The sequence below is a fragment of the Scardinius erythrophthalmus genome (genome assembly GCF_964197995.2).
Source record: "Scardinius erythrophthalmus genome assembly, chromosome: 17".
Classification (NCBI taxonomy): Eukaryota; Metazoa; Chordata; class Actinopteri; order Cypriniformes; family Leuciscidae; genus Scardinius; species Scardinius erythrophthalmus.
In genome coordinates this window covers 22,479,334-22,490,066 of record NC_138237.1, presented here as the reverse complement: position 1 = coordinate 22,490,066, position 10,733 = coordinate 22,479,334, and the positions used below count along the sequence as shown (strand labels likewise).

The 10,733-nt window shown below is 36.8% G+C and overlaps 1 protein-coding gene across 5 annotated transcripts; it reads right to left on the bottom strand.

Moving 5' to 3' along the window:
- Positions 1-1,431: 1,431 nt before the first annotated feature.
- On the bottom strand, positions 1,432-10,659 carry snx12 (sorting nexin 12). Of its 5 annotated transcripts, none has more exons than XM_081390886.1 (5): positions 10,259-10,659; positions 6,139-6,234; positions 4,548-4,672; positions 4,264-4,362; positions 1,432-2,392 (listed from the first exon to the last, which is right to left on the bottom strand). In XM_081390886.1, the coding sequence occupies exons 1-5, from the start codon at positions 10,421-10,423 to the stop codon at positions 2,344-2,346; spliced, it is 534 nt and encodes a 177-aa protein (XP_081247012.1). In that variant the 5' UTR covers positions 10,424-10,659; the 3' UTR covers positions 1,432-2,343. The 5 variants fall into 5 exon arrangements, with proteins under 5 accessions (XP_081247012.1, XP_081247013.1, XP_081247015.1 ...); XM_081390887.1 differs by having other exon boundaries at positions 1,432-2,336; XM_081390889.1 differs by having other exon boundaries at positions 1,432-2,957; positions 4,272-4,362.
- Between the last annotated feature and the right edge of the window lie 74 nt (positions 10,660-10,733).

Genomic DNA, 10,733 nt, shown 5'->3' with positions numbered 1-10,733 from the left:
ATTCAATTATAGCCTAATTCATAAAGTTCTTCAATGGGCTATTACAATAAAACCCTATTACTTAAAATAATCAAAAGTTTACAGTGAAAATAAAATAATTTTGAGCTTGTTTGTCCATGTGACTCACACCACCGATTAGACTCAACTATTAGCAAGTATCCAAGATCTAAATGAGGAACATATTAATCCTCTTAACACGCCTCTTCTTGCAGTTATAAGAAGTAATGGTGTCAGTTTATCCACATTCAAAGCAGCGCTTACACAGCTTACATGACCGGCTCATTTAGGTAGACTTTACCTGCTCGCCGACACTCTCCCTCCCCCATGTCTAATCCAGACTGATCAGAGCAATTCACACAAAGGCAAGCGGGCCTGAAAACTGTTGCAATCAATAAAAGGGTCTAGCACAATACCAGGTGAAAAGTTTGGAATAAATTTTTTTTTTTTTTATGAGATGAAAAAATACAGTAAAAACAGAAATATTGTGAAATATTATTTCAGTTTAAAGGAACTGTTTTCTATTTTAATATATTTTAAAATGTATATTTTCAGCATCGTTAGCCCAGTCTTCAGTGTCACATAATTCTTCTGATTTGATTTGGTGCTCAAGAAATATTTCTCATTATTATCAATGTTGAAAACAGTTGTGCTGCTTAATACTTCTGTGGAAACCGTGATACACTACCACTCAAAAGTTTAGGGTTGGCCTAGGTAAAATTTTAAAAAGAAAGAAAGAAAGAAAGAAATACCTTTACTTAGCATGGACATGCTTAATTGATCAAAATTGACGGTAAAGACATTTATAGTGGTGCAGAAGTTTCCTGTTTCAAATCAAGGCTGTTCTGTTCTATAACTTTCTATATATCAAAGAATCTGAAATAAAGAATCATGCCAAGCATTACACTGAAAACTAGCTTTACCGTTGCAGGAATAAATGACATTTTAAAATAGATTAATATGAAAACAGTTCTTTTAAAATTGTAATCATATTTCAAAATATTACTGTTTTATTGTACGTTTGATCAAATAAATGTTCATTAAAGACTTTTACAAAAAAATCGTAACTATCATTAATTTAGAGTTATAATTCATGTAATTGTTCATTACAACTTTTGACCAGTAACATAACTGAAAATATTAATTTAGTGTAATTTTAATGTAATTAAAAATATAACCGTGCCGGTTTCTTTCGAATGAAATGATACTGGTAGACGAGTCATCTTTCTGCAGCGCTGCCATCTCGTGGTTACATTCAAGAAAACAACAGCCTTTCTGATCCGTTCAGTGAATTACTGTATTAAAACGAAAATTCTAATATGTCGAGGTGTGGATAAACACATCATGTATATATAGATATTACAAAATATAAGATTTACATTAACTATAGAATATAAATCATATGGCTTAATTGAACAGAATGAGAGAATCCACTGAAGGAGACAGATAGGGTTTATTCATGGGTAGAAAGGATGGCTATCGGTTTAAAAATCAATTAGTGCCCTTTTCTTTACACACAGTCCTGAAAATAACCAGAATGGAAAGAGCCAGAAAATAAAATAACTCATTTTGAGAGATGGCATTTATAAAACATAACAGCAGATGTAACACATTTCGTCATAATGAATTTCAGTTTTTCACAGTGATTGAATATATACATTCCCAAAGCTTGACTCGTTGCACTGATACTAAACAAAGGAAAATACAATTAAATTGTTGCAAAAGCCTTGTTATAACATGTTTAGTCAAAAGGATACAAATGAAATACGGAATGTAAAGGAAGACGTTGTCGAGAGCCAATCCCAGTTTTAGTTTCTGAAGTGCTACATTTGGCGAGTTAGTTTGCTAACAATTGTTCTCTGGATTTACGATGGAACTACTCAACATGCTGTCACTTTTCTTTAGGATTGAAGCGTGTTGCTTTAAATCCATTTAATCTTAGACTTTTAATTTAGAATACTCTGAGGAATGTCATAGCGGCCTGACCAAATTCTCCGTATTTATTTACTAGAGAAAAATCGGTGGGTTGCTTGAAAGGTTTAAGCCAGGAGTTTAAACCAGAATAAACACAAAGCACTACTTTTAAAGGAAAATATTTGTTTAAAGATCAGGCAAAAAAAGAAAAGAGCATGTTTCCACAAAATGAGTGCATGAGGTATAAATACAGCATAAAGTTGAGTTCATCCTCAGGGTGAAATAGATGTTGTAGTTTAGTTCTATCCGAGAACAGAAATATGTACAGGATATCATGGACAGCAGCTGTGAAAGGCTTTGACTGATGTGCAGAAAAGAGCTGGTAGAGCAGATGGGTCCAGGACAGGGAGGGGGTTTACCAAAACCTTTGGATCACAGGCCAAAAGACATGAACACGGTTAGAGATGCTGCCTCTTTCCTTCTATTATTTTGGACAAAAACTTGATTGGATTATGTTAAAGGGTTAGTTCACCCTTAAGACCTTCATTCATCTTCAGAACACAAATTAAGATTTTTTTTGACGAAATCCGAGCGCTTTCTCCTCCTCTCGTCGCTTCATAACATTAAGGTTGAACCGCTGTAGTCACACGGACAATGTCTTTATTACCTTTCTGGGCCTTGAAAGTGGTGATTACATTGCAGTCTATGGGGGGGTCAGAAAGCTCTCAGATATCATCAAAAGAAAATCTTAATTTGTGTTCTGAGGGTTTGGAATGACATGAGGGTGAGTAATTAATGACAGAATTTAAATTTTAAGGTGAACTATCAATTTAATAACAGTCTGAGTGAAACCAGAATTTACAACACAAAGCATGCAAATCAAGACATGCAGCCGACAGTAGTTTTACTGGTAAGGACATGACAAGCAGATGCAAAATAAAAATTTCCCCACAATATTTGATCATTAGCGTTCATGCAGACATTGTTTCCCCACATCAGTTACGACATACTGAGAGTAAAAAAAACAAAACTTACTTTATTCACACCTAAAATGGAAGAGAGAATAAACAGAATAAGGGAAAAAAAAAATGTACTGATGTTATAAAATCTCCAGCCGGTGTTCTCTATTTTGTTTTACTTTATTTACAGGCAAACGTCACAGGCACAAATCGATGAACACAGGAGATAACATAAATATAGAGTCATTCTGAGCAAAATGACTGAACTTTGGCAGGACACAGTTGGCACACATTTTGTCCTCTCTTAGAGAGCTGTTTTTGAATCTTTCACATGATCGACATGTTCAGAACACATCCTGGAGTTAAACCTACAGGTCTCATGCACTTATCCCAAGTAAACTCCATATTGGCTAAAATAGGGACATATTACAGTACTTCAACCCAGTAGCAGTTTCTAGAACATACCCAATAATAGGCATTTAGTGGTTGGAAGAGTAACACACTTAACCGGCATGATATATACTTGATATTTATTCACTTTCAGAACTTATTTTTTTACCAAGACCAATACTTTTTTTGAACAAAAGCATAAATCTTCCTTAATAGTCTCAGGACCAAATCTTGTCACATAAAATTGGAATTAAAAGGCTCCAATCTCTTGATAATCCACGTGTCTGAAACAAATTTGAATTTCCGTTCACAGAGTTATCAGATTGAAATGCAACATGCTCAATTGTATAATATGGTCATTCAAATTACATTCAAATGACGCATCGGACGGTTAAGGGAGCAAAATCACCAAGTTCCGGTTATGATTCTGAACGCTGACTAGTACTTTACAGTCCTGCTGATGGTCATGTGACTACAAAAACAAGCATGACTTAATACGAACATTTTCTGAGCTTGCTGCTTTGTCAAAACAGCGTAACGCTTTATATTTATGACCATTTTTCTGATCTGCTGTAAATACCCGGCTCCTCATTGCTCCCTTAATGTTGTGTTAAGCATTTACGCTAGTTGGAATGACACCTCGACTCTTGAAATCGAAAAGCACATGTTCTCTCAACAGTCGCCAGAGAGGACAAATATATGAGCCAACCCTCTTCGCTTTACAGTGCTACAGCTTAACGTATAGTTATATAATTGAATACGTGCACACACACACACACTAACAAATACATATAGATGTAAAAGAAATACAAGTGTGTGTGTAAAGAGAAACTCTCAGACACATGTACAAAACATGATCTGTTAAATAAAGCCAAGTCCTGCACGGTTCATCACGTATCTAGATTTTGCTCGGTTTAAAAATAAACGTTACTCTGCACTGTTTGCAGATAGTTAGAAGCTGAACACCGAAGAAAGAAGACCCTCCCAGTTTGGAAAACCCTACTGCCGTACTTTTCCGGGAATGTAGTTCCGGTCAATACTTTCATCCTGCAGGAACATGTGAAGACAGCGTTCGTTCTGGGCCAAAGGATGACCTGCAATTCTAAAGAGGAACATGAGCGAAATATGTATGCATGCAATCCATCAAAAGCCTTTCTGACAGAAAAAATAAATAAAATAAATCACAATAAATTTGTGTAATTATTTCAGACCCTCAAATATTAGTAACTGGTGTCTTGTACTTTTAGAATTTAGCAGTGTCCATTTTGCATCATTTCGATGGCCAACCTGTTGATGAACTGTTCAAGCCCAGATCGTCTCTCCTCAATGAAGGACTCCTCAAAAATGCCCTCATCTCCACGGAAGGGGAGCTGTCTCTTCAATGCCTTTCCAGGCAATGGAGGTACAACAATCTAGGAAATATTTTCATACATTTAAAAAAATATAAATTAATTTCTAAGGCCTCAAAATGATCAAAGTGTTGCTAAAAGACCTGTTGCACACAATCTTGCCTTCTGATTTATAGTTCATACTTTTACAGTAAGTAAAAGGCCTTTACATGCTTTTAAAGTCTAAATATTTCCACACTCAGATGGTGGTACACATCTTTTTGCCGTGAAATCTATAATAATTTTTATTAAGTAAACGCAAGAATAACTTTTATATTGTTAATGATATTTCAAAATGAACAGTTCCTGGACTGAAGCAACTTAGGTTGACTTGATATATATATAGATATATATATATATATAGATATATATATATATATATATATATATATATATATATATATATATATATATATATATATATATATATATATATATATATATATATATTAGTTTTTTAGAAAAATTTGATCATAAAGCTAAGGGCCAGATTTAATAACAGCTTTCACTAGTGCAAACTAATGTCAGGAATTACTAAAGACATGCAGTGAAAAGTTAGCACCGAAAGTCATAGACAGGGTTATTTTTGTGGCTGACCTTATTGTATATGCATTTGTAGGAGTTTCCCTTTCAGACACACAATTTATGGGAGGAAAGTATTTAAATGAATCATGAGATTATATTTACTAAGGTTTGCGCTAGTCAATTTACTGGTATTTGCGCCATTATTTAACACCCCCCAAAAAGCATGTCTTAAAACAGGCGTAAATTTGCACTGCTCTTGATAGATTGCGTTGTTCGAGATGGTACTGCGTGTGTGTTTCTTTAATTTGCGCGTTGACAGTAGATCACGTGCAGAACCTTCCACTCCCATCTGTGCTTTTGTGGAATTACGCTCTCACACTAATTTGCACAGTTTAGTAAAGCTGGCCCTTAGCATTTAAATATCATCTTAGTAAGACTCATTATTGAGAGATATAGCATAACAACTGACATTTATGTCTGGATATATAAATGTATATAACATTAGAGTCTACTATAATGTTATAAATACATCATTGATTTACATTACAAGCTAGCAGAATTTCATCTTACTTTTTGACCATATAAATATTAGCAACTGCACCAAATTGCATATTTTTGCTCAATTTGGGGCTCTGAATAATTTTTTATTATTCTATAGTGAGCTCTATATTGTCCTATATCATACTATGAGTCATAAAAAACTGATGTATCGAATATGATATAAAGAGCTTTTTTTAAATACAATTTTATTAATATTTAGTCTGAAAGTTTAATAATCTGTTCCATTAAAAATAGACTTTTCTGACTTTAAATGTGGGGCTTTACAAGGGTCTACATGAAGTCTCTCTTAAAGCTTTTTCATTACGTAAAACATTTTTAATTTCTGCGCAGAACATGTAAAGACAACCATTAGTTCAGTACATGTATTGTATGATGCAAGATGTTTCCTGCAGGATGCCTTATACCTTGCTGTCTCTTTCCAGCTCATTCTTCAGCCACTCGAAGTCGCTGTATCTTCGTCTGACACACGAGTCCTTCAGTTTAAAAATGGGAAGATTTGTCTGGATTTCAACGGAGAAAGCATAATAAGTCACATGAGTATATATATATATATATTTTATATAGGGTTTTTCCTGGGTCAAAATTGGTCTTCGGTGGTGGCTGACCGACATGGTCATCCACACACAGCAAAGAGTACCCTAGTACCCACATGATCCGCAAGCCCAATATTGACAATACATGTTAAATTTAAAATACATACAAAGAAACAGTTTGTGATTTTTTTTCTTAACCTATTTATTCAGGAAAAAAACGATCACTGTCAGGCTAGATAGTAAAAGAAAGCGATTACAACTTATTTTATATCTATACCTTGACGTTTGTTTCTTTTGTTCCTCGTTGTTAATATTTGGTTGTTCATTCTTTTATTTTATTTATTTTGGGGGCCATTTTCTTCCAGACTGTGGCTGATAATTAAATTTTAAACCTCTTCCAAATTATATATAGACTGCAATTATCAGACACAGATATTACCTGTCACTCTCACTGTCATCCTTTCTTGCCCTCTTTGCAAAAAAAGCTGTGATTTTTCCACGACTGGCTTTCATTGTTTTGAAAGATGGTGGGCGATATGGCAAAAATATCATATCACGATTTTTTTCAGGGAAATCACGATTCACAATTTTATCACGATTCTTTTTATGTTGGTTTTACTATTTTGTGACTTAGCATTACAGCCAAACTAATGTCCATATTTTAAAAACAAAGCCTTAGGTAACAAAATAAAAAAATAAAAAAAGGCAGACAGGGGCGAAGATAAAAATATTTGTCATTATTTTCTTTGTTATTAAAAATTAAGATCAAAGATACACATTACACATACACAACTTAATATACAAATTAAAAAAGGGTAGTATATTTAGTATAGTATAGTATAGTATAGTATATTTTTCTCCTATGGAAGTCAATGGGGACCAGCTACTGTTTGGATAGCCACATTTTTCAAAATATTAATATTAGACAAATATTAGAAGGAAATTAATAGAGGATTGGAATAACATTAGAGTGCGTAAACTATGAGATAATTTTTATTTTTGGGTGAACTATCCCTTTAAAGAGCAACTTGCAGGTAAAAAAAAAATCTAAATGAATATATAACCGTGTATGAAAATACCATATGAAAAGATAATGCAGGATTTAAAATGTTTTAAAACGACATAATGACACCAATTTAGTAGATAAAGTGAGCGTTTCTTTGACTGCTCGTACAAGCCGCTTTTTTTTCAACATCGCGTCATTTTACGTCACACGAGGGAGACGTGTGCTGTGCTCTGCCGCAGCTCAGTGCAGAGTAGGTTGGTATTCAGTAAGAGCGGTCGTGAGACAGTGTGTTTTCAGTAGTTTTTGTATTTCAATTTATCATCGTCATGGTAAATGTATGTGTTTGTGGAGCTTGCAAAAACTCCAGCCTGTCAGGACATCGAGTCCACCGGTTTCCTAACAGGAAAAAGGACGGTGCTATCTTTTGTGCCTGGGTGCGGGTTGTGCAGGTGAAGAGACGGGATTTCTCTTCCGCGTCGGCTTCGGAAAACGCGGTCGTGTGTAGCGTTCACTTCAGATCGGATGATTATCGTCCCGGCGATATGAAGGAGTTCAACATGGGATACCGAAGTAAGAACCGGGTGAGACTCAGAGCTGGTGCGGTTCCTTCAGTGTACGCATCTTCGGGTTCTCCCGCTGGATGTAGGCGCGAGCACAACATCAACTGGCAAACGCAATGTAAGCGGAACGAAACTGAGCTAACAGTTACTCGTTATTGTGTTTGTGTGGACCGTTTATCAGTTTGGACCAGTGCAGCGCGAGCCTGATCAAGCAACACTAGCCTAACTGCGAGGTAAATAAAGAGTTCGCCACTGAAGTAATAACATCGCTGCGAGATCTAGTGAGAAATATTCACATTTCTCCGTTATTAACGAATCAAACAGCGCTGACGTGAAAACCAGGAATAAACATTGTGCAATGAATGAACGAACTATCCAGTGTCCACAGATCAGCAACATTCACCATGGCTTTACTGTAGTAACACTAACTGCAACCATGGAAGTTTGGCATTTTCCACTAAGGCCCAGTATGCATCCATCTCCCTGCAACACTGACTTTCCTCAGCTGTAAACATTGCCTCGCATTTCCCACACAAGCACCTATGGAACAAAAAATGTATCATGAATAAATATCTCTCTGTCTCTCCATGAGAAACTGCTAAGTTATATCACGTAACGTTAGTCTGGGCGGATATTAATGAGCATGACAAACGCCTGATCAAAGCTTAGTTTCTGTTATTGTAAGTTCCAATATGTTCTGTCTAACATTAATCCTGGCCTGTCCCTGCTCTCTTGGCAGCCTAGCAGGCTCATAATTGTATGGCTGTGGTCCGTAAACAATTTCCTCAGCGTCCGAAATGTCATTGCAATCCATATTTCCCTGTTGTGTGAATCGACCGCTCTCCCTCGTGCTACGTCACGACTCTCGCCCGTCACGCCCATTTTCAGATGCGGAAGTAAAATTTTCTAACAAAAACGACTCCAGAAGCCACTGTAGCATATTTATAATTTTTTTTAAAAGAAAATCTAGTTTCTACATTATTTTTCTATACATTGACTTGTTGGGTATTCTAACCTGCAAGTTGCTCTTTAAGGACAAGCGGCAGCGTGTTTACTATAACTACTGTCTCTTTAAGAGGTGTGCGCGACGCGTCTACTATACACGCATTTGACAAGCAGATTTTCTCTCAATTTTCTCAAGTTTGCTTTCACTTTAGACATAACCGACTTTGTTTATGTAAACCTTGTGTGTATTTAACAGTATAAGCACAATAAGACTCGAAAGATAACTTAGTCAAGTATCCAGGCGCTGGTAGACAGGCTTTTAGTGTATGTGAGCTTCACATGTACGCGCTGAGGAACTCACACGTAACAGTGCATCAGCACGCGAATTAGCCTAAATGTTTAACCGACAAGGCATTAAAGCACATGCAAATTATGAACTGCAGTGTCCCGTTCCGTTCCGCTGCGTTAACATTTTATGTGAATATACGTCGCGTTGTTCAGTATGTTGGGACCATAGACTGTAAAAAAAAATACAGGGACAGAGGCGCCAGAACAGATATAATGCACGATTCTACGATATTTCTTTAAAAGCAGATCGTGGAGACATTATAATCATCCACGATCAAAAACCCTAAACCACTTCAAACTGGATAGATTTTTTGCGTTTATTTAAAGTTATGTCAGCTGCATGTGCAGAATGCTTGTCACAAGTTGTAAGAGAAGATAAGGCAACTTTTTTTTGACTGCAATTCACACCCAGTGCTAATTCAGCAAAAATATTCTCCGAATACACCACGTGAAACATGGATTCGGTCTTCCGACCTTTAGGATCAGTTGATTTTGATGCGAGGGAGAGAGCAAAGAAGACGGAGAGTGCGCGCGCGGGGGTGGGGCGCTGTGATCGTTCTCTCCGTCACTCCGTCAGTAGCCTGCTTCACTCACAAAACCCAATTACAGATCAAATAAGGCTTTGGCGGGACAAAAAATCGTTTTGGCGGCCGCCAAAAAATTTTCAATGTAGGAAAAACCCTGTATATATATATATGCGGTGTACAAGATGCAAGGGATTCTCGAATACACCTAACATACTTTAACAGATATTATTAAACGGATACAATTAAGCATTTGCAATAGTAAAGCATCCACGTTTATCTTAATGGCTTATATGCAAGATAACCAAATCGGTTGTTGATGGTTGAGAGTAACAACAACAGCTAAATTAGCTCAATCTCAACCCGCCAAATTACTTAAATCCAGCTTGCTTTCACAGAAAAAAACTTTTTCTTTTAGATCAAAACCTAGCAATTCATAAAATAAGATCATGTTTTTAAAAGCTAGACGAGGGTAAAGACTTTTTCTCGTCGAATGAGGTGTTAGTTAGCATGTTAGCGCGCAGGCTAACTAGGCCGAACCGAGCCGCAGCCTCTCTGACACACACACACCCACCCACACAATCACATTCATTCACTGGCCAGCCTACCCTCATCCGGACTTCATAAGTGGTGAAGCGATTGCGGCCGACTCCTATAGTCTGCGGGTCGTACACGTCGATTTCCAGAAAGTTGCTGGGAGGGCCGTAAGCGTCCGTCAGGTCCTGCGGCTTGGAGTTTAACCGGCGAGTATCGGCCACTGTGGGTTCGGACATTTTTGACGACTTTTTTCAGACTAACTACGTCGAGGTGTAGTCTAGGGCACGTACGAATGAGATGGTTTTGATTAAGACATTAAATCGATGGAGATTAAAATTGGGCTAGGTACTTCTGCGAATCTAAAACTTGAATGTGTCCAGTTCAGCAACACCACAGGAAATCCTGCGTCTCTCCCCGATGCGATGATATGTGCAGCAGTTTGGGAGACGTACTTCATGACCCACCCTTCATCGCCTGGCTAGCCAATAGAAGTTAATTTTTATGATGACTGACAGGCGATTGACCTATAAGATTTGAGAAGACTGT

Excerpts from the sequence above, each read along its gene's own strand:
- snx12 (XM_081390885.1), bottom strand. The coding sequence starts at position 10,423 with ATGTCCGAACCCACAGTGGCCGATACTCGCCGGTTAAACTCCAAGCCG. Across the intron at positions 6,235-10,258 it reads CTTATGAAGTCCGGATGAGG|ACAAATCTTCCCATTTTTAA; the intron begins GTAGGCTGGCCA and ends GTTGAAATCCAG. Across the intron at positions 2,337-4,271 it reads GGAACTACATTCCCGGAAAA|GTTTTGGTAAACCCCCTCCC; the intron begins GTACGGCAGTAG and ends TGTGATCCAAAG.